Source organism: Lampetra planeri, chromosome 46, assembly GCF_965212315.1.
Source record: "Lampetra planeri chromosome 46, kcLamPlan1.2.h2, whole genome shotgun sequence".
NCBI lineage: Eukaryota > Metazoa > Chordata > Hyperoartia > Petromyzontiformes > Petromyzontidae > Lampetra > Lampetra planeri.
In genome coordinates this window covers 6,803,047-6,827,682 of record NC_136152.1, presented here as the reverse complement: position 1 = coordinate 6,827,682, position 24,636 = coordinate 6,803,047, and the positions used below count along the sequence as shown (strand labels likewise).

Here is a 24,636-nt window from a genome sequence, read left to right as displayed (position 1 = left end):
GTCGTGCATTTTTCAACTGCGCGGAGCACCCAGTAAATATTGAGCGATTGTCTTTAAACCGTCAGTGGTTTCAGTTTTAACAGGTAAACAAATGAAAGCCTTAGGTATGACCTTGTAAAATAACGAACTTGAGTTCTGAGTGGCACCCCAGTGTACGTGCTTGGTGATGCCGCACCTCCGGTTAGCACGCTTGGCTACATACGGTGCGAAAGAAGTTCAACATACCTGCATACCACGTCTCCGATTAGCATGGTGGGCTATGTACGGTGCGAAAGAAGTTCAATATCCATCCATACGTACGTGGTGTAATGCTGAGCACACTGGATTTGCAATCCAGAGGTGTCTGGTTCTATCTCCCGGCATGGCAGTTAAAACATTACCGCAAGTTTCACAATTGCCCCCCCCCGCCTCTGTCCAATCGGCAGTGTAATTGGGTTACACCACAGTTTGTCGATCGGCACGTCACGCGTGGTGGGGTAAAGTGTGGGTACTCACACCTCTATTAACACGTCTGGCCATTGTGGAAGAGTAGACCAAAATATTATCGATGGAGGCTTTATAGAGCTCCCTATGGTGGAGGCCCTTTTGCCACCAGTGGCATGAGCAATACATTTGCTGGGCTGCACCTTTATATTTTCTTTTTCTTTCTTGGACAGAGACATATATGTGAGCCAGTTACTTTATTGAATCCGATTTTTTTTCTTCCTCCAGGTTTAGTCTGGAATTTGTAGCACTTTTTCTGGGTAACAACAGCGAACAGGAAATACCCCGATGCTTGATTTCAATAGTCTCAAGTTATAATTGTTCCCGAAAACCCAATTAATTATCTTGAAGCCCAAAGACATCACACCATTTACGTGGCATATAAAGTTTGCGCCGCTTCACCAGACTCGATTCTTAAATTATATAAACGAACTCTTGTACTCACGTTGACGCATGCTGCAATAACTTTGCATTTAAAAGACGTAAAAAAAAGTTAAAAGTGGATAGACTGGAAAAAAAGACGTTAATTAGCATTATGGTAGTTTACCAACACTACCTTTTAAAGCGCATAATAAGCTAATATTTGGGCAATGGGCCTTATTCAAAATTGACGTGTTACTCTTGTCTGAAAGAGGGAGATTACTGGAAGCTAAAAGCTTGTTTTGTTATTTTCCACTGTAGTCCTAGTTAATTGACGATGGTGGTAAAATATTCGTCGGCCTGAGCTTCACCATTGCTGCTGTTGCGGCAAAGTTTTACTTGAAGCGATACTATTAAAAATATATATATATATTTTACCACGTAAGGCCCCACTTACGTAGCTGTATCACTCTTTTTCAGAAGCGGCCTGGCTATTACCAATGATAGCTCAACAAAGTGGCCTATCATAGTGAAATTTATAGCAGCAGCCAATTACTCTAAACTCACGTTTATAAATGCGGAGGGAAAAACTGGAGGACTCAGAGAAAAATCCACGTGAACACGGGGAGAACATGCAAACTCCAAATATACAGGTGTCAGGGTCGGGTTCTAACCCACGACCTCCTGTATACCAGGCGAGGTAGTTAACATCTTCTAGCCACCGTAGCGCCCCAATAAACTAAGAGGTGGCTGTTTATAGACGAGGTGAGTTGACGTCAGGCGACGATGGGACAAGGTGCTCGTCGTACACACTTGGACGGCCTCCTTATCCCCTTTTCCACTGGCACTTATGAGCCGCATTAGCGTGGGGCCTTGACGGGTACGGTTGATGATCCAAAGCTGGACATTTGAATCTTACTTGTGGCAAAGCAGGGCCCGGGGCGGGGCTAATGATGTGTTCATTGTGTGTGAGTGATGTCAGTACAGGCACTCTACTTACGAAGAAGTTAGGTTCCAGAGGTCTGTTCGTAAGTCGATGTGTTCATGAGCCCAACTTTACTCCTGTCAATTCCAAACATGTTGTACGGCGTCTACACTAAACACGGGAATGGTTTGAAAAGTTGTATAATCTCCTTTAGCTGTAGATGCCACTGGTTCTTCATGTTCTGTTGATGTAAATACCACCTCCATCTATTGCACGGCCGTTGAACCTATGACTCTCGGTCCGAACAGGCAACTGGACATATGGACAGGTTTGTTCGTATCTCTGAAAGTCGTAAGTCGAATGTTCGTAAGGCGAGGAGTCCTTGTACTCTGTAAGGACACGGTGTCGTTTTTTGACATCAGTCAGGATGCTGTGAGGAGGCAGCCTGACCGCGTCATTCACACCTGCGATTCGCACGGTCGGCCGCGTGCAATGTGAAGAAGTTCAACATACATATATACTTTTGTCGCGACTCGTTACTGTCTGTATTGTCATTCAGTAATCTTTGAGGACGCAGCGTTCACCGCGTCATCTACGTGCATCTCGACTCGTTGATTGCGCACGATGTCGGCGGCGCGGCTCTGCTACCGGAGTGGAAAAGAACAACCTGGCTCCTCCCCTGACACACACACGGGGCTGACTCATCGCCTCCCTGGCGCAGCTCGGTTGTACGGTGGCAAAGAGGCATTAGTTCTGCGCACGTCATTGCACGCGTGTTTTTTCCATACGTGTGTTCTTCAGGACGGCGCAGTTGGGGTGGGATCGGCCGACTTCTCCGCCATCAAGGAACTGGACGCCATCAGCGCAGAGATCACCGAGCTACAGCGGTAGTCCACGCAGGCCGCCACGTGACTCTCGCCACAACCATTGCACCGGCGGCAACATGAACAAACAACAACCCAAATTTCTATCACAGCACAGCGCTACGTACGCATCCTCTGAAATATTCGCCGCCCACGCGCCCGTTGTTGCAGTGTTTTGTGCAGCAGTGTAACTGTCATTCTCTGTGGATGTTCAGAAATCCAAAACTTTTCACACCCGGTAATGTTCTTTCGTCCTGCATGGCATTCGCTTACTCGTAAAGCATTTTCTCACGTCTGAAGCAATTTACGCTTTCTTTTTTGTCCATTAACCTCTTTGTGCGCGATTGTGCAAATGTCATTGCCGATAAATGTTCACACATCCGGCCTTTCCACATATCCCGCACGTGCCTCACTCTCCAGCGAGTCAGACATGCGACGACCCTACAGCGGTTTTTGTTGTTGTTGCCCGTGACCTGTCGCTACTTCACACTTTTTCACGATTACTAGTCATGGGGTGTGTGCGGCGAGCAGAGGCTTTAACGTGAAGCTTGAACTAGAAAATGTTGCTCATCACAAAGAAGAGCACTGCGGTGGAGGGGTCGCAAGGGCTGGAGTTGAGGAACACCGCTCTCCAAATACAATAACATCTAAGCCAGGGATTTTCAAACCCCAGAATCAATGTCCACCTTGCCTTGTTCACGCATCTGAGGTCTACCTCCCATTCATATGGAAACGGTCACAGTGCGCATACGCTTGCATTTGATGATGCGTTGAAATGAAAACCTTCATCGTGGGAAGGATGCGAGGAATTTCGATTTGTGTCGTTGCTTTTCAACGTCCTCCCTTTGAAGAAATCTACAAAAGCATGTCTTTATGAGTTGGTGCGGAATTCCACATAATTTTGTAATGGGCCACTGTGTGTCAATAATTGAAGACGTTGTTACGTCGTCCCTATCGTGTCGCTGTATAATCATCTCTGAATGTGATGGAATCTCATGTTTTGTAAAAGCAGGCCGGATGGTATATTGAAAATATATTTTTATGAAGGCAATTTTCCTTATCCGTTTGTCCATTTATACCGTGGCCATGTAATCATTCACATTCGGAAAAAAATACCCAGTAGGAATTGTTTTTTTCCTTCTGAAAAAAAAACGGATGCACTAGACATATCCGATGCATTATATATGTGTCATTAGATTTCAGCCCAAAACAATCCTTATATGGTTAAAATGCATTTAAACAGATGGTGTAAATTATACTAATTAAAAAAATGTTATTTACAGAGGTGTTTCGCCAGATAATTAGTGGTGGGACTCATAGATTTTTTTTTAAAACAAGATTAATTATTTTAAAATGGTAATAGAGGGAACAAAGGCAGTTTGTTGGCAGCGACGTGTTCCGCCAGATGGGATCGAGTCCAGATCGCTTTCAAAAACAATAATAATAATAATACTCTAATGAAAATGAAATAATAATTGTAGTAGTAATAATCATATTTTGTACGCCTTTATGAATGCATTTCTGGATAAAGGTCTGCCCATCCTGGGTCAGTCATGCAGGTTGTATTTGACCATACTTCGCCACACTGGTTAGTGTGGGTTGGCAAAGGTGTTAGAATTTATTGTTTTGTTCACGCAAATTTGTACTGACTTAAACGATTCTCCCACAAACAAGTTGACTCCTTATATCACTGGCACCGGTTTGAATTGATGGATCCATGCTTAGTAAATCCACCAATGTGACCTCCAACCAATTGTATAACACGATCATGCTGCGGATGATGTGAACTTATTGCACTTGTGGATGGATTATGATGCACGCTATGTTTGTTTCTCTTTTACCTGTTGTGCAATCAGAGAAAAAGCTTCCTTGGAGCAGGACATCCGCGAGAAGGAAGAGGCGATCAGATACCAAACCAATGAGGTGCAGGTACTATGATTGCGCAGTGAGTGAGTGTTCACTTGCGTCTGTCGATGCCCATGGTAGCAAATTTGTTTAGTCTCCTCTGTTAGTGTATTCATTGGCAAGGAAGTGGATATATACTAATAAAGCTAATTTCTTTTTTTAACCTAGCATGTGGGAAGATGCCGGAGCACTCGGAGAAACCCCACACATGGGATGACACTACTCAAAACTCCGTGCGGATGGATTCAAACCACAGACAGATTCGGCTCATCGAGTGGACCAAATCTAACCACGGATTACACTCGCAGAAGCACTGCCATCTCCTGAGGCATCTCAGCTGCCTCAGCCCCCTGAGTTACTTGACCATATTTTTTCTAAGCTGGTCAAGTGGGGGTAGGTAAAGTGGGTTCCTAGTACCGGTTCATATTAGATGTGGCTGATATTTTAACTTGGGTCGATGGATTTGTAGGGAAGTGCGCTAAACGCTGCACCAAACCGCTGCCCCCCGCCATACATCAAAGGTTGATAAACACAAGTGCAATTTATTGCGTAGCACTGCAGACTTGATTAATGGGTGACCAGACAGCAACACTTGAGTGGTCTCCGTGAGTGGTGACGAAGACGAGATGGTTGGGAAACTCAGAGCTGAACTCGGAGGTTGCATGGCTTCTGGGCAGCAGCTGCGGTATCTGCCGGAAGGTGGCAAGCTTTGGCGCGGTGCGGTGACAACGGCTTTTGGCCACGATGTCATTTTGATCTTGAGCAAACAAAATAGTTTGGGAAGGCTTTTGAAGGGGGCAGCTTTTTTCTTTTTAACCCTTTCCGAGACGTCTGCAAGTTTGCAGGATGGGTGTCCCGTTCACCGCTGAATCTCGGAACGGGCAACCGGTGCAGCGTTAATTTTATTTAGAGCGGCATAGCGCCATCGTTTTTAAAGACATTGTACTCACCGCAGAGAACCGTAGCAACACGACCACCACACTCTAAGATAGCTGGCGCCAAAGTGTGCCACACGCCCCTCCCGCTTGGCCTTGTGGGAGCCTCAGAATGTCTTCTGACATGAAGACTTCCCGATAAAGTTATATTTGGTTATTTTACTTCAGTTTTTATTCCGATTCCATTCCAGTAATGTACGTGTATGTCATCGGAATGGCAAAGGGTTAATAGAGAAGGGGCACGTGGGGAGTGGAACACAACATTACAGCAGCAGACACCTGTCTGAACTCAAGTACATGTTCTGCTGCTGCTGTTTAACATGTAAATGGAATGTTTTTGTTTTAATGTAATAGGAAACACCAGCTGTACAATGTGTTCCTGTGTTGGCGATAACAGTTGTCATTACCTTACGTGTGAATTAAATTACATCCAAATTGTTACTTTTTAAAATAGTTGGTAAATTTTATTGGAAATTAACTTCAAATCTATATTTTTCTTTATGCAAACGTGTGTGTATTGGCAGTTTTTCTTGGCTTTGCCTTGTGTATATATATACACTGCCTTGCAGTGGCTAATAATAGATTACAATGCTTGTAATACATGCATCGAATCTTTCCAGTAAATGTTTTTTGCTCATTTATGATGGTTACCTGTAGGCTAATTTGGCAAGCAACGCAGAACAAACAAGGCAGAATGTGCCTTTTCTTGAATTTAATGTTCCAGTTTTTCAAATATTTGATTGCAAAACACGCAGACACGCTAAATAAATGCACGCGCGCAAATAGGAGCATGCAAATAGAAGCGCATGCGCAATAACTCATTGATGGCTGCGCACATTTACACACACACGCGTAATAATAATAATTTACATTTAGAAAGCGCCCTTAAACAATCGTTCTCATGGCGTACATGCCAGAGGTGTGGACTCGAGTCATGTGACTTGGACTCGAGTCAGACTCGAGTCATGAATTTGATGACTTGCGACTCGACTTGGACTTGCATAACAATGACTTTGTCCCACCTATGAGATGTGGACTCGAGTCATGTGACTTGGACTCGAGTCAGACTCGAGTCATGAATTTGATGACTTGCGACTCGACTTGGACTTGCATAACAATGACTTTGTCCCACCTCTGGTACATGCACACGCAGCCATAAATATGCAGGCCCAAATACAATCGCGCAAAACACACAACAACACAACACACAAATTCACACACAGAGAAGCTCAATGGAAAACTGGCAAAAATGTATACAGTTAACGGCACGTAATTTCTAAATTGTTGCGCAAAGAGCGAGATGCAACATGGAGAGGCACCAGAGATTAGCCAGGGGTGGGGAGAGAGATGGTCGCAAAGTGAGAGAGACATGAGGACAGAGTGGCATGTTGAGAGACGGAGAGATGTGAGGTGACACATAGCTGGAGAGACACTGCGTGGGAATGGGTTAAATGAAGGAGAGGCACCTGGATGGAGGGACGGAAGGAGCGACTATTAAACTATAAACTAATTTTTATTTTACCAGTTAAAGCCCCCACTGAGCTGTATATCTCTTTTTCAGAAGCAGCCTGGCCTCAAATTATATTCCAATGAAGTGGCTCATCATGTGCAAATTTTATAGCAGCCAACACTCCAAACACATGTTTTTCAATGTGGAAGGAAAGGCCGGGGGACTTGGACAAAAATCCACGCGGCCACGGGGAGAAGATGCAAACTCAAATATATATGCATCATCAGCGTCGGGATCGAACCCACGACCTCCCGTATACCAGACGAGGTAGTTAACATCTCGCCACCATGGCGCCCCAGACTTAAACGAAATAGAAATTGGGATAGGGACACGGGTTGAGGGATACGAGGAGAGACATCATGTTAAGAGAGTCCGGGAGAGAGAGGGAGACACAGGAATAGAGAAACGTGAGAGATCGACTGGAGGAGAGACTGATAATGAGACTCAAGGGGAAAGAGACGAGGAGAGACACGAGGTGAAGGATATGAGGAGAGACACCATAACACGCTCGCCTGGCACTTGGTGAAGGGGAGGGAGTTGCAGCAGTAGCGGTGACATGAGGTCATAAAGTAGGGTAAAGGTCGGAATAGGCCAGGAGGTCACCAGAGGTTAGTTCAGCAGTCGCCAATTATGGTGGCTATTAGTAAAGTTAAAGAATGAGTAATTTTGTGTGGATTTTTGTTGTTTAAGGAACGAAGCCCAATTTATTTCTACCCGTGTAGAATGATATGAGGCGCGCGGATAGATTAGGTGTTTATGCATTGGAATAACCCTGTGTTTTTTTTTAAACAAATAAGTCATTAAAATAAGAAGATAATTTCGATAGTTTAAATTGTTTGATTCACCCCCTTCTTGAATGGAACTGTGCCCCAGTCTGTGATAACTTGCAGGATCATTGGGTTGAGTGGAGGAATTGTTACTTTCCTGCAAGCCAGCCCCACTCTTCATCGTTTAACATGTGTACTCGCCATTCCACCTATGCTGGTGAACGAGCTTGCATCCTGGAATTCAGCCACTCCTGAAACCATCGGATTCCCAGAGGCACAGTCACTGTAGGTGCCGTGGGTATCCAAACACCCTCAATCTTTTTTTAGGCACAGCTAAGATATGCCCACAGACTTTTTTTGGACATAAATCCAGTTTTTTATTGAGTCCGTGTTTTTACTCAACTCCAACACGCCCGCAAATGCTGATTGATTATGATGCTGACATAACCTTCAGAGTCGCAAGCGTGCACGGATATTAGGCTCAGTACCGAATCAGCAGCCAGCAGTTGCGTAGATTTAATATAAATGTGGTTCAGTGGAATTCCTGTTTTCCGTGACAAAGTTCACAGGTCCCATCTGTAGTGCATTCCAGTAACCACTGGAAACATTGTGATTTAATAATTTAGAAACATGCATCTATATTATATTATTTGGGTCTTTCGGTAAAGTCACGTAGATAGGTTGAAGGAAAATAACAAAAAACTAGAAGTTTTTGTTATTTGCTTTGAAACTAGTAGTTTTTTGTTATTTTCTTTTAATCAATCTACGTGACTTTACCGAAAGACCCAAAGAATATGAATTCCGGCAGTCACGAAAGCTTTAAGTCAAGATTTATGCATCTATATTATTGTTATTATTTTGCTGCTATAAATTTCCACGTGATAAGCCACTTCGTTGAGCTGTCATTTGTGATAGCCAGGTCGCTTCTGAAAAGGAAGCTAATGGCTCTGTGGGCTTTACCTGTTAAGAGAAAAATTGTTTATTTGATTTGTATGTATTTTTTTAAATTATTTGTTTATCTTTCTTATACTTTGCACACTGTGTTTTTGTATTGGTTGTTGTAACGTTCTGAAAAAGAGCCGTATAGCTAATCGGATTACTCCAATATAAATAAATATTCTGATTTTGTAATGCATTCGCTGAGGAATGATCTCCCAGCGTCCAAAAGCGTTGCTTCCGCGTTCCTGTTCCTGCCTCTAACGCTGCGGCTTTTGCGTCCCTCCCTGCGCTTGCAGGACGTGCAGGGGGAGCTGGACAGGGAGACCAACACCTTGCAGGAGATGCAGAGCCAGAACCAGGGCGCTCAGGAGCGGCTCGGAGAGCTGGAGCAGCAGAGAGCCAAGCTGGAGGCCATGCTGTCCGACCTACAACTCAAGTGCCAGGAGGAGACGCAGACGGTCCCTTACTGCACAGCGCCACCCCCCTGCCACCCCTCCTGCCCCCCCCCCCCTGCCCCCCCCACCCTCCCCAGCCCCCCCTTGCCCACTCCCCCTGCCCCCCCACCACGCACACGCCTCGTTTTTCATTCATTCACTCGAATGGCCATTCATTCCATGTGAACTCAACCGGAGACTACCCACCTCCTCAGCGTTTTGATTTTCGCTCATATTTGTGCGTGATGGGAATGTGTAGATGAGGTATGCAACCTTGTCAAATGCTTGAGGTCAGTGATGAATATTAACTGAAGTACGTGCCCTGTAGTAGGATGGTGTGGGGGGTTGCGGGGGTAAGGCACTTTAAATGCATCTCATTTTGGTTAAAATTTAGATTTTTTTTTTTATGTACAAATAGCAAAAACTAAACATGTTCATCAATAACACTGCCCTAAAAGGAAAAAACCATAGGTGACCTTTCTTCATCGCAGATATTCTCTCTGCTGTGCAATGAAAAAAGGTCCGTTGCCCCAAGCCATATTCATTTAGATATCAGTTTTAAAGTTGTCTTTTTCTTGGTCAGGAATTGAGCCCAGGTTTGTCGAGATCAGTGCGGTTATTGAATCGTTAAAATATAATTGACGGTTCATTCGTCGGCACTGCTCGAGCAGTCGAGGAAGAGTTCTCTGGACAAGCGTGAACACGTAACAAAAATCGATTAGGCACTTTTTAATATCGATTTTCGCCACTGCAGTGGGGTGTCACTTATCCGTGATCCGATTATCTGTCACTCCTCTTATTTATGGGCAGAATATATTTCCAGAAACTCATATTATTCACAAATGGAATGCGAATGATTTTTACTTATTTATTTCGTCCTTAGTCGTTAACATCCCATTGCTTGGCAAAGGGTTTCCTCTGCCAGTGTCTTCGATCTTCCACGATCTCTTGCCAGCTCCATCCAGTGCGCTCCTCCAAATCTTCTCATCTTCCTCTCTGCCATCTGATCCTTTGTCGACCTTTCTCCTCTCCACCGGCCTCCGTTCTGTTGTTCATTTCACCCACCTGTCATTTGATGCCCCAGATAGAATTCCTGCCCCAACTCCGTTTGAGTTTTTTTCCCCCTCTTAAATACGGTTGGTTACGTATGGTGTGATTGGCATGGTTGGCTACGTACGGTGCGATTGGCATGGTTGGATACGTACTGTGTGATTAGCACAGATGCCTACGTAAGGTGTGATTAGCAGAGATGGCTACTTAAGGTGCGATTGGGACGGTTGGCTACTTAAGGTGCGATTGACACGGTTGGCTGTGTATGGTGCGATTAGCACGGTTGGCTGTGTATGGTGCGAAAGAAGTCCAACAATATGTTAAGTGCATTTCATCTGTTTGGGGGATTTTGGGTCCGTCATTTGCACAATTACCCAGTCCGACTTATAGCTCTTCTGCCACCACCACAGGCCTTGATTCACCCTTGTGAAAAGCCCTCATGCTTTGCGAAGCACCAGGGTTACTCCCCTCTTCAGCCAACTGGAATTCTGAGGCCACTTCCTACTCCAGGGATTTACCCCCAACCTACTCGTGCTCATCTCCCCAAAGCCACAGGCACTTCTATGGGTGGGGGGGGGGGCAGGGGGGGTGTTTGGGAACCAGGTTTTCAGCAGTTCAATAGCACTCTGCATTGAGTTACTGGCAGCACTTTCTATTCTATCGCACTGGCATGCTCGTGCGTGGCCAAACAATATCGTTCAAATCATCTGTGGCTTTTTCACGTGAACAGGAGTCACAATATTTCCCCTCCTCTCTCCTCCGTGGTGAGCATAATAAGCACCACCTGACAGGAACGTGGAATTTACATACTCTTTGGGTCTTTCGGTAAAGTCACCATGCTTATTTCGTCATAGAGACTTTCACTGTTGATGGGACTCCTTCTCCAACTGCAGTATCAGTTGCAGTGAGCAGCTGGTATTTGAAACTCATTCGACGAGCACTCCTGCGCTAACCTATGCTTGAGATGTTCCGGACATGTTTCAAATTCGTATCGGAGCTGGCTTCCTGCTGGCAGGATTAGACAGCTTATTAACCAGCTGAAATGTAATACTGTAGCTGAAAACGAGCTCAGCAGGGAGCTGGCAAAATATAATTGGGTTAACAACAGAAAATTAACAATGAATGTGAGGTCAGTGATGCTAACGCAGATGGATAGTGCTGTAACATGAGAGTAATAACATTAATAAAAATGAGTCGGCCCAGGACCTACAATCCAGACGTGCCCGGTTCAATTGCTAATTTGTGTTCAGTTCTCTGGCAACGATGTCCAAGTCAATTGATATACTCTTTGCGAAGGGGGTAAACTGTGGGTAACCGCTATCTATCTATTCTATTGAATATATCCATTAATAAATGCCCAGTTTGAGAGGCCCATCACAAGACCTAGATTTGAAGTTTTCGTGACTGCAGGGATCCATACTCTTTGGTTCTTTCGGTAAAGTCACGTAGGTATAAAAAATATATACAGTAAAACCTTGGATTGCGAGTAACTTGGTCTGCGAGTGTTTTGCAAGACGAGCAATTTTTTTTAATATATATTAATTTGATAAACGAGCGAGGTCTTGCAATACGAGTAGTACGTGTATACGCTTTGTCTGCCGAGCGTCATGTGATCACAACTGATATACGAGTGCTTTGGATTACAAGCATGTTTCTGGAACGAATTATGCTCGTAATCCAAGGTTTTGCTGTATAATTGTTTTTTTTTTTATACTTACGTGACTTTACCAAAAGAACCAAAGAGTACATCACAAGACCGTGAGAGGTCACGACGGCCTTGGGGAGGCCATTCATCCAGCAGTGGATAAATCGTGGCTGATTTTACGAATGATGATGATAATCACGATGGAATCCACAATTAAGAGTAGGTGTGGTCCGATGCGGTGTTTGTCACAACAGAACTCTGTTCTATTGGTGTTACGGATAGAATATCAGAAATGTGTAAACAAGTAAATATGGTGTTGGTGTATTTGTTTACAAATTCATCTCAATGTTTGTGACAAAACATACAAACAAACGTGCTCTGATAATATCTGTAGGCTAATCGGTTTTAAAAGCAATGCATAAATTATCAGCGTGTTTAATTTCATGTTTTGGCACAAATACATATGGTCAATGCGGTCTCCATTCCTTGCAATGGGTATCTATATGGTATTTGAACAATTTAACACCAGTTTTATTGTAAGAAAGTGTAAAGCCTATACTTATTTTTTCATAAAGTCCAGTAGTGTTCACCCTTACACAATGGCAGCATCCCGTGTGTGTATGTATGGAGGCATTTGTGCATGTTTTCATATATATTTGTATCGGTGATGTTGCGGTTAGCCAGTGCCCTATCAGCCCAGCGATTTGGGTTTGATTCCTGCTCACGTCCCCGGCATCCCGAGTTCCATGCCCGCTCATGGCCAACACCAGTGACGATCATCTGCACTGGTCCTGGGCCTCCCCGAGGTCGACTCAGCCTTAAATTAATACCTGGTATGGTATGTAAAGGTTGCCACTTGGGTGCTGGCCAAACATCTCCTGATGTGCCGTGCCGGCCGTCATAGGTGCCACTCACTTACAGCACTTGCCCCAAAAGTCTGTTCAGGCTGGATGGGAGAATATTTGTATGTGGAAGGGCACCACAGTGTTGAGATGTTAGCTACCTCAGCTGGTGTACAGGAGGTTGTGGGTTCGATCCCGACCCGGATTAATCCTGTAAATTTGGATTTTGCATGTTTTCCCCATGGTGGCTTCGAGTTTTTTCCCGGTCCTCCAGTTTTTCCCTCCATATTTAGAAACATGCATTCAGAGTATTCAACTGCTATAAATTTACACATGATGATAAGCAACTTCGTTGAGCTCGCATTTGTGATAGCCAGTTCGCTTCTAAAAACGAGCTATATAGCTCAGTGGGCCTTATCTGGTAAAGAAAAAGAAAATGTTGCGTTCGACCCATAATGACACCGAGAATCCTGCTTTGTTGGGGTCGCAGATCTCGTCGCTGCGGGTGCAGATCGCGGGCCAGGAGTCGGCGCTGCGCTCGCAGGAGGATGACCTGAGCAAGGCCAAGGGAGAGCTGAGCCGTCTGCAGCACGAGGAGAACCAGATGGAGCAGAGGCTGGAGGCCGGCAAGGCGCACCTAGAAACCATCGTGCGCTCTCTGCAGGCCACGCAGCAGGAGATCTCGCAGGTGCCGTCAACATGTTTTTCCCGATGATGGTTCAAAAGCGTCAATGCGTTTGCTTTGCCCTGACCGTCTGTCTTAACGTGGGGTCGCAATAAAGTCAGTTAACGGCGATCCATTTTGAACAAAACTTTAGGGCAAAGCTGCGTTGTTGTTTCGGGACTTTTTCGATTGAAAACCGTCAAAATCGATCAAAGGGTGTTTTGTAACAATGGCAGGCACAATAACTCTTGTAACGATGATTCAATCTGCGTGAAACTTTCGCATAAAGTTGTGTTTCTGTTGGGGATTTATCCTTGAGAGAAACTGGCTAAAACTGACAGAAGAGCAATTAACTACTGGCGAGTGAATGATTTCAGTGACTTAGCGAGTACTGGATAATAATCTAAATGGTGTGCGTATTGCACTGGGCATGGTGCTGGTCACCCACCAGCACAATACACACACCACTGGGGAGACAAAGGTGGCCGGGCATGGTGTTGATCCACCCACTCCCTCATGTGCCACAGTGCCGGCTTTCATAGGTGCTGCTACTCACAGCACTTGCCCTGAAAGTGTGTTAAAGCTACACGGGGGATATTTGTCTTTTGTATTGTGCATCAGGTGCGTGGCATGTTGGCTCAACTGACAGATTCTCAGGGTGCTGGTGGCTCGCTGAACGGATCCCTGGACGTGCCAAATGCCGCCGAGGTGGACTCTCGCTCATCGCCGTTTGCCTCCAGATCTGGGGTACGAAATGCTTGCTTCTTTTTTTGTTTGCGAGAACATTGATTTGTATTGATTGCGATGGTTGACGCAGATTGTCGGTGATCGGTAACGGTTGGTGGAAATTGTCGCCGATTGATTTCTGGGATCGGGTCTGCACGAGCATGGTGAACAAGAGCAAGGGGCCTAAGAGCAGATGGTGGGGCTCAGTGAGGGCAGACCCTGGCGGTCGTTTGTCTGCTGTGCAGCAGCCACGGGATCTAGCAGAGGGTCGAGAGCATTGGCAAGGAGTGGTGGACATTAACGGATCTTTGTTTTTCCTCGCTCTATACGGTTTCGGTTTGTGTGATTTTGCACTGTATATGCGACTCACCTATTTCTACCCCGAGATTCGCCGCATGCGGTTTTAATTAACTTGACATGCGGCTACGTGGTCAGACGTGCGGCGACGTTCTTCCATGCGCGCCGAAGCGTTGCTCGGCAGGCAGCCGTCTTGTGCAGTGCATTGTGGGTTGGGTGACCGTGCACTCTACCCAACGCGATTTCCCTTTTGCATGCCCTCTTTGTTTGCAATACATCTACCACTGCATAAAGCGGGGAAAATCTTGGACGTTATCTGGATCATGATGACTGATGGTAGGTAGTGACATTGATTGAGTACGGCTGGTGGCAATGATGATGCTCGGTGGTAATGCGATTATGATGATACGATACGGATGATGATTACACTCCTTCGGTCGCCGATACAAAGAGTAATCGATATAAGTAAATAAAAAAAACAAGTAAACTGAAAGGCGCAATGTTGTTATGGTCATGAAAGATGCATTAACATAATCAAGCCTGGCGTAAGGAAATTTGAAAGCCAAAGATGAAACCCATTAGCTACCCATTTCCAAACTGTGGTTGTGCTTGCGTGACCACCGGCTATATAAACAGCCAGCCTCTGAAGAGTAAGTGCCTTAGACGTAAGGCACTGTTGATTCCTTATGTGTTCAGCCGAGCAATTTGTACTTGATTTCTTCTCAGTCTTGGGGGAAACACCCCACCAACGCTAAATTTGAGCACTCACAAAAGTGTTCTTTGTTTCTACACCGGCCCTGCGATTGAATTGATCAGAGATGTAATCGTTAATGAATGGATTTTTTTCGTCGGGTTCGGTAATTGCGGCTTGTTAGCGCCTTTGGTGGAATAAGTCAGCTCAAAAGGTCACGGACCTCATTTGCCATTAGTGGGTAATGACGGGAGACCAGAGTACATCTTCAGCTGTCGCGAGCTTGACATGTGATTATTTTCTCATTTTCGCCGCTCCACATCGCACCCAGGGCAACCCTCGGTCAAGCTCTGCAAGATTCTTGGTGATAGGCCCACATTGCCACGTGGCGTAAAAGGGCCGATCTGTCAGGCTTGCCGCACATGCCCTATCCCTTTGTGACTATGCTTTGCGTAAAGGAACAGGTTAACGCATATAGCAGCTGTGTACATACTGTGCGTGACCCATTTGCTTGGCCATACTCCCAAAGCTTTGTTCTCCTGCACTGGGGATTTGATGAGGCAATGGGCTCTGGGTCAATTACACTGAAGGCTTATGTTACATTCTATAACAGGCGTACTGCTGCAGAGGTTTTTTTTTGTCATTAACCTTGAGAAAGGCTGCAGAGCCAATGCAAGCCATTGACAGAAATAGGGACATATCAGAAGAACGAAGGCCATTCAAGGCCAGCGCTCACCTCTTTTAGTTGATCCTAGGAACCTTCCTTGAGGCCAGGCCAAAAACCATTTTCAAACGTTCCATTCGCGGGCAAATTGTTCCATTCTCGATGGCGTTAGCGGTGCCGGTAATAGTGGCTGGGTGACCCTGTGCCCCTTTTCCAGGGGCCTTGCTTTGACTCAAGATTCTGCACGTGGTAATCGTGGCCCCCAAGGTCAACTGGGCATACATTCAGAACCCCGGTAGAAGGACATTTTATTAGTTAACTCTCCTCGCGACGAGTGCTTTATGCAGTGCCGTTTTTCCAGGTCCAACTGGGTTTCAAATAAGCTCCCCCTCCAGAATGACTCTGCCTAAAGTGAACACAGTGCTGCAAAGGAGGCTGAGTATAAGGCATGAAAGCGAGTGGGTGAGTGAGTGAATTTGAATACGCCTCTGAAAGTAAGACGCACCCAAATCTTGAGCCCTGGTGTCAAAAAAATTCTACAAATGGGGTCACGGACCCACACACACCAAATGTATTATACGGACAATGCCCAACGTTGGCTTTAAAATATAGGGTGGCAAAAAAGTGCTTCTTTTGAACTGGTTTATTTCAATTTAAAGCTTTCGTGACTGCAGGGATTCATATTCTTGGTTCTTTCGGTAAAGTCACGTAGAAGGGAAATACAAAATAATAAAAATACAAGACAATAAAAATTCTCACGACATTTCGACTGCAACACAAGCAATCATCATCAGGTGATAAGGTGTGGATTTCACACCTGATGATGATTGCTTGTGTTGCAGTCGAAACGTCGTGAGAATTTTTATTGTTTTATATTTTTATTATTTTATTTTTTCCCTTCTACGTGACTTTACCGAAAGAACCAAGAATATGGTTTATTTCAGTCGGGCGATGATCAACTGTGGATGCTGGACCATAAAACCACTTCTGCCCCTCAGTGCGTGTTTCACTCAGCCTCTCAAGACTAGGTCATTTTTCCTTTATTGCCAATTACAGTTACAATCATTTGCTAAAAGTACAAAATTGTACAATTTATATGTTGTACAATTTACTTTAAAATAACAATTACTCTCGCTTTTTTTTTGTCCTCGCTGTGCCGTCTGTTTTTAAGGTTCTTATGATTTAATGGCCATGGCCTTAGGCTTAGAGTGCACTGCTATGGCAGAATAATTACCCACTTGCATTAACATTGTGCGCAGAATACTAATGTGTGTATATAAAGGCAAATGCTTGCAAAGGCCACAGTTAAGTGGAAGAAATGTTAAAATTATTGAATATCCCTGAAGATGTTCTATGAGCAGCAGCGTTGATATTTCTCACATGTAAATGGAGGCGTCATCAATTGGTGTTGTATTTTAGTTCTCCACATTCTGTATAAAGGCCTCCACGCACCACGTTCATGATGGGAGTTATTTGACTATACCTCACCACACTGATCGGCGTGGGTTGGTGACTGGATAGGGCAGTGGTTTCTAACCTTTGCTGCAGCCTTTGCACCCCTTTGGTTCTTAATTGTAACAAAAATATATAATGGTAAAGAAAATACATAGGTTTGTTCAAACAAAGTAGTTGTACTTATTTGCCTGTGCTTAATTTGTGTTTTCGATTATTTACCTTCTCAAAAATAAGTCTGGCTATGCCACGCACCCCCAGAAAGGGCATCTCGTATCGCCAGGGTGTGCGTGCACTCCACGTTAAGAACCATTGAGAAAGGGGGACGAGAACCAGTCCCAGATGTGTGTGTAGGGCAGTCCTCGAGTTTCAAACACAATTCGTTCCTGAGACCCGTTCGTCAGTCGGAACACAATAATGCGCTGAATTTAAATGCCCGTATGGTCAGTGTTATGAAATGTGTTTGGTTTCAACAAAAAGGGCACCATTCTTAAACTCATTATTAAGAATAAATATTGTACGTTTGCATGTGTAATGCCAGCGTAAACGGCCTCGCGGATATGACGTCACGGGGGGAGGAGTTAGGTCACGTGAGAGAGAGGTGTGAGGTCTTAAGGGAGAGATACCGGAAGGGACGGGAGAGAGTTGGGAATAGAGACAGAGTGAGGCCACGCAGGGCGGAGGTTGGAGAGTGGCGAGATCGCCACACACACAGTTAAGACTCGGCACCGTTGGCCAGCGGTGATGAGCACGGAGGAACGGGGAGCAGCGGTGGAGCTGCAGTGAGAGCAGCCAGACGACTGCACAAAGGGGACCTGCAGCGGGACTGCAGCTGTCGGGCTGCCAAGTGGGGAGGCTCTGAGCGAGGGCCATGTGGGACAAGTGTAAAGAACCCAAATAAAGGACAACGGAGACAGACCCAGTGAACGAGTCCTTTATTACACTGGAGTCAGAAGTGAAACGGCATGTCAAAACAGCTCAGAAGAAAGAATATTCCTGCGCCATCATCTGCTACATCATCCGACGACGACGACCTTCCTCAGGCGGTGGACCTGCCTGCGATGGAGGAGGAGATCCGTGCGGGAATGAGTACGGGTCCGGGAGTTCAAGACGTCGCCGCGTCGGTGGACCCGTCTGCGCCGGAGGACGCGGACTTGCGATGGAGACAGATGGCGGCGCAGCTGGAGACACTGAAAATCGTGCTCGCGCAATTGTGCGAGCTCGTCACGCCGAGGACGGCGTTGGGGAGAGCCGATGGAGGTCCGCAGGTCGCCGCCTTGCCTCTGCTGTCGGCGCCATCGGCCACGCGGCACGAAGACGCCATCTTGGGCGTGGCAGGAGAAGAATGGCGGGAAGCCGCCATCTTGCGCTCTCCGCGGCGGGAGGCCGCCATCTTGAACACGTTGCGATGCGACGCCATTTTGAATATGCCGCCTGATGAGTCATCGGCTGAGGACGGCGCAACAAGGAGTCGCAGTCGTCATCTCACGACCGTTAAAGAATTCTCCATCGGTGGCGATTGGAGTGCTTTCGCCTGCAGATTTTTGGCGGCGGTACGCTCTGCAAGGTGGACGGACGCTGAGGCATTGGAGGTTTTACCGACTCTTCTCGATGACGAGTCGGTGAGATTCTTCCGTTCTATAAAGGCCGAGAAGAAGAAAACATTGAGAGGAGTTTTCGACGAGATGGCAGATGCATACGAGCCACCGGATGATGCTCATCGCCGGTTTGTTCAACGCCAGCGAGCACCCGAGGAGTCGCCGGTGGCATACAGGGGTGCGGTATTGGAGTTGGCCATGGCCGCATACCCGGAGACGGAGCCTGACCTGCTCGAACCTCTCATCTTGGGTAAGATGCTCGAGCTGTCCCGGGATTTGGGGATTCCTATGCCGGTGTGTGGCCACGAAAAGCTGACATCCCGGGCGGCCGCTAAATGTCTGGATGCCCAGTTCAACCTGCGCCGCTGGAAGCAAGTCACGGCGTGGACGGGGGGGCCCATCGTCGAAGGAGGTGCCGCGGGTTGGGATCCCAAGAAGGCGGTGTACGTTCCTGACGGGGGGGGGGCCCGCAGGAGCTGACAGCCGCCTCCGCTCAGTGCTTGGCCCGCAGTAGGCCGGGGCCGCGATCTGCGCCGCCGACACGGGAGCGTCGGGACGGGGGGCCTGCGGCGCGGGGCAACGACGTCGACTGCTTCCGCTGCGGTCGTAAGGGCCATTACGCCAGGGACTGCTGGGCTCGTGTCCCAGGTCCGCCCCAGCAGGAGGCCTCGACACCGGACGCGCCGCGGAAGGATCCTCCAGGACAGACAAGCCGGCCGTGACACTGCAGGAGACGGGGGACTCTGCTCGGGGTGTGCCTACCACGGCTGCGGGGACTCCGAGCCCCGCTGCCCTTCCGACCCCGCCGCAGACACGATCGCGGGACACCCCCGACGCTGGGCCTTCAGGGATACAGGACTGGGATGTTGACGGGCCTCCAATAGCGACAGGAGAACTTCATCCTGTCGCTCCTAAAACCCCGTCACGTTCCCGGTCTGCAGGAGGGCCGCCGCCCGTCCGGGACGGACCGGCGACCCGCACGCGGTCGAAGTCCCTTACATTTCGTTGAATTTTACTGTTGTGTTCTTGTTGTTATTGTTATATTTATTGTATGCTTCGTTGTCCTTGCATGTGTGATGGTTGTGTTCGCTCGCATTACTTGTTTTCGTTATTGTTCAGCCGAGGTCGGCTGGATTTTCTCTACGGGGGAGGGTGGTGTAATGCGGGCGTAAACGGCTTCGCGGATATGACGTCACGGGAGGAGGAGTTAGGTCACGTGAGAGAGAGGGGTGAGGTCTTAAGGGAGAGATACCGGAAGGGACGGGAGAGAGTTGGGAATAGAGACAGAGTGAGGCCACGCAGGGCGGAGGTTGGAGAGTGGCGGAACCGCCACACACACAGTTAAGACTCGGCACCGTCGGCCAGCGGTGACGAGCACGGAGGAACGGGGAGCAGCGGTGGAGCTGCAGTGAGAGCAGCCAGAGGACTGCACAAAGGGGACCTGCAGCGGGACTGCAGGAACGAGGAAGGCTACGGGAGCGAAGGCAGCTGTCGAGCTGCCAAGCGGGGAGGCTCTGAGCGAGGGCCGTGTGGGACAAGTGTAAAGAACCCAAATAAAGGACAACGGAGACAGACCCAGTGAACGAGTCCTTTATTACACATGTAACACTGGAAAAAATTACTGTATAGTATTTAAAACATAAAGTAAATTTACATCAACAGCAGTCGGAAGGGGGGCAATGATCACCACAATTGCTCGCACACACACATGGTGTACACACACACAGACACACGCAGACAGACACAAAGACAAAGACCCCCCATATAGCCTTAACATACTGTTAGGGCAAGTGCTGTTTAGCGAGCACCTATGAAGACTTGCACGACCAACGAAATACGGTCGCAGGGTTCATAGCGCAGTGCGCTAACCACTACATATAAATGCGTATCTATGTGTGTGTATATATATCAGGCATGGCGCTGGCCAGCCACCCCCTCGTGTGCCATGCTGCCCTTAATAGTTGCTCGCGAACTGCACTTGCCCCAACAGTCTGTTAAGATTATATGGGGGATCTTGTGTTTACTTACACACACATATAGAGGGAGCGGTTGTGTAGCGGTTAGCGTGCTGCACTCCGAACCCGGCGTCCCGAGTTCCCGATCATGGCTAACACCAGTGTTGACTATCCTGAACCGGTCCTGGGCCTCCCCTAGGTCGACTCAGCCTCAAATGAGTACCTGGTGCGGTGTGTAAAAATCACCACTAGGGAGACAAAGGGGGCCGGGTGGGGTGCTGGCTACCCACCCCCTCGTATGCCGTGCCGACCTTCATAGGTGCTCGCTAACAGCACTTGCCTCAACAGTCTGTGAAGGCTATATGGGGGATCTTTGTATTTTTTGTGTGTGTACATATGTAGTGAGTCCAATTGAGTCACAGACGTTTTTCTTTAGAGGCAACACATTCATTATAACATCAACACGTTAACACAAATGGGTAACTGCGCCGTTACCAGATACAACCTCGGGTGGTAATTACCCAGCTAACTACACTATACGGAGGAGTTACAGCTACGAAGGATCTGACCCTCACTCGGGTTCCAGCCACGTGTTGATGCCTGTAGAGCTTCAGCTTGTAGACGTGGAGCTTCAGCTTGTAGAACGCAGCGACCCCGGTCCCTGTCAGGGACCCACCTTATATCCCCCTGGGTCGGGGCCGCTCCGCCCTCGGCCCCGCCCGCCTTCTCTAGCGTTCTAGCTCCCTCTCGATCCCCCTCGAGCCCCTAGCCCCCCCACCTGGGGCCTTCTCTCTGGACACTCCAGATCACGTGTCTACGGGGTCAACTAGAGTGCTTTTGCCCGGGGCAATCCTGCCCCTGGGCCGACACTCTCCCACTCCGCGTTGTGGGAGCCCACACTACACGCTATGCGTGGTGCCCGCGCTAGCTCACCACTCCTACGGGGTGTCCGCGATGACGGTGCATCGCACGCCGTGCTGTGGCAGAGCCGGCCTCACATAGCAACCCACCCAGTGCTGTCCGAGACGTTGGAACATTGCACAGTGACATCCCTGATGTCACTACACATATATAAAAATTGACGCACGTTCGTCCACAATAAACTCACGCAAGTTTGCTGTAAAAAGAAAAGGTTCCTTTGCATTTTCGTCCATTGTGCACGCTCACAATCAAGGTTAGAAATTTTTTAAAAGAAATAAATAGATAGGACAATATCTGAGGCTTCTCACAAAGCCCAGGGTTTAGACACAGTGCATCGCCACGTGGAATGTCATGGTGCGAAACACACGCGCAGCCGTTGCAATGTCGTTTCCGTGCTGGGTATAGGCTGAGCTTGTGTTTTTTTTTTGTTTTTCCTGGAATCCTTGACCAGATGAGAGTGAAAATAATTGAGCGTTCAGGGACACGTTCACTTTGGAACAATGGTGCAGTCACTCCCGAGCGGTGTTGTTGGCACTAAATACTAAAGAGACAAAATCGCGCACAAAGGACCCTGTCCTCGATTGAGCAAGCCAAGGCTCGTGTGGATCTCAGTGACAAATACCGCATTGTAGCACACACCCTAACGTTGGAGCACATCCTAACTCGTTCTTTTTGTCTATCAATTTGTGGCTGGGCTATGTGGAGGGCAAACTTGAAGTGGGTCCATATGCTTTACAGAAACGTACAATTTTCTTGGAGTGGCGCGGGGGTGGTTACGTCGTGTGCTTGTGGGTTGTTATTGCAATGCATTTGGTGCATCGCAAGATCGGCTGTAGTTTGGTATTGATTTGATCGAATATCAGCGTTCTACATTGAAATATATTTAAATGGCAATTGTGGGTAATGTATGTGTAGTGGGTTCTCAGTGAGACAGACGACGGAGTTGAGGCACACTCGTTTATTTAACCCAAGGGCGGTAACACAACACTGAAGGGGTAACGGCCCCTTCACCCGTACACAATGGGAACACCCCTAGCTCTAACCCCTGACTGTCCTATTCCCAGTCCTCCACTAAGAGTGCTAGGGGAGGCTATCTGATCCGGCCCTGGTCAAGCACGGATCCCGGCACCCAGCCAACCAGACCAGCTCTTACAAGAGCATCGGTCCTGGAGCTCTTTGGGCCGCGCCACTGGCTTGCCCTGCTCGGCCCTGAGAAGGACAGTGAGCCAGGGGAGTCCCAGGGCCTATTCTGCCGGTCTTCAGTCTTCCCTGGTAAAGCTTCTAACACTGGCCTCGAGCCCTCTGGCTCCCCGCCTTTTATAGGAATCCTCTCCGAGGGGTGGGGCTATGGGGGATCACAGCGCCACCCATGGCCCCCCAGGGTTAACCGATGCGGACGTGGATGTAGACACCCGTGTGTGGGTGTAGACACCCTTGTGTTTCTGTCCGCCTTCCTTCCCGTAACCACCCCTACATCTGTATAACTTTACAGCGCTCTATTAATTAATCCCTACGGCATGTTGATGATGGTGGTTGCTTGACCGTACTTCACCACCCCGGTCGGTGTGGGTTGGTTAAGGGCCAGGCCTGGTTCAAATATCACTCACCACCGATTTTCTCGCCACTGAGCGTAAATTCAACTTATAGACGTCGGGCGTGGCGTGCTTACACCACCGAGCCACTGCTCCCCCGATGTTGCACGTTAATTCATTTCGACGAGTGTTAATGCCGTCATTCTTTGTCATTCCACTGCCATCCCCGGCATTAAGATACCAGCAGCGATAACATCGCAGCGTGCTCCGTGTTCCGCAATCTGGTGTGCCCCAGCGCTGCGTTTAACTCGTTTCTTTGGGAGGCGCGCGTGTTTCCGCGGTACTTCATGGCGGGCGACCGAACTGCTCACTTAACAAATCCAATTTAGCCTAATTTACAAAAGCGTCTCCGCTCACATGGATTAATTAATCTGCAGCCTTGTGATCAATTAACAATTAAGTATGCAATTAGGGCTCCCGATGCTGAGTGTATTTGCGAGCCAGTGTGTGGTGGGGGGGCGGGGGACGAAGAGACGCTTAACAGGAGTGAGCTGCTTCCCTGGGTGTCGGCTGCTTTGCCTTGGTCGGGCTTTCTCACGAGCGGGCTGCACGATAAATTCACCCCGCCGTTGTGTTCCTGCTGGCCGTGCCCCGCTGAAACCCACGGCGCGGGCTGCATTTAGATTGAGGGCGCGTGCACGTGTAACATTACGGTGCCTTAAATGCCGCCATTCGTTGTAAAGGCACGCTTGAATTTTTGAACGTCGTGCTTTGGGTTTGGCAAGCAAACAAACCCTTGTGGGTTTCAATGTCATTGCCCCTGTAGTTGTTGGACACTGACAATTGTGGGCTCACAGTGGGGCAGGTGTGTGTTTGCCATTGGCACAAATCGACGAAAATGAAAAAAGAGCTATTTTAAAAAATGAAACGATTTCCCATCCGTTGACATTAATGCTGCCTATTCAAAAGTGAGTCATAATGTGGCAGCGCCCATTTTTGTCGAACAAACACCGTGTGAACAGCTCTCCGACGATGTGTGCTTCCCTGCTGGGAGCTTCTTCAGGAGGTGAACTGAAGGAGCTCCCAGCACGTGGGGGGGAACATCGGACGTCATGCCGAGCGGCACACGGCACACCCCGATATGCGGCAGTACGACCGCTACAATCTACGCTGTAGAACCACGATTGAATGCCCCAAAAAAAACGGTACTTATTTTATTGAGCATGAAAAGGTCCGTGACTGCCTTTTACACTGCAACTGGTAATTGGCAGTTGCCCTTATTCATGGCTGCAAGCAACGGTGAGAGTTGCCGAGAGAGACCCACATATCTCGGCAGGCAAATAGACTTAGCCAAGCAAAATAGGAGGTTGGCAGTCATCCCATACGTGTGGAGGGAGGGCAGCAAGGTTGCATACGATCCCTGGAAAGAACAGTGTCCGAGGAAAGGGAAAGGAAAATTAATAAATAAGCAAAGAATA

At 47.7% G+C, this 24,636-nt stretch overlaps 1 protein-coding gene across 5 annotated transcripts in view; it reads left to right on the top strand.

The window, feature by feature from the left end:
• Positions 1–24,636, top strand: part of EPS15L1 (epidermal growth factor receptor pathway substrate 15 like 1) — a 111,602-nt gene that overhangs the window by 33,500 nt on the left and 53,466 nt on the right. For 4 of the 5 annotated variants that reach the window (XM_078615229.1, XM_078615232.1, XM_078615231.1 and 1 more), the window contains exons 12-16: positions 2,570–2,655; positions 4,488–4,560; positions 8,984–9,145; positions 13,149–13,346; positions 13,944–14,069. In XM_078615229.1, the coding sequence (XP_078471355.1) occupies positions 2,570–2,655; positions 4,488–4,560; positions 8,984–9,145; positions 13,149–13,346; positions 13,944–14,069 (645 nt within the window). The remainder of the gene's footprint in view (positions 1–2,569; positions 2,656–4,487; positions 4,561–8,983; positions 9,146–13,148; positions 13,347–13,943; positions 14,070–24,636) is intronic. The other variant, XM_078615230.1, reaches the window with a different exon arrangement.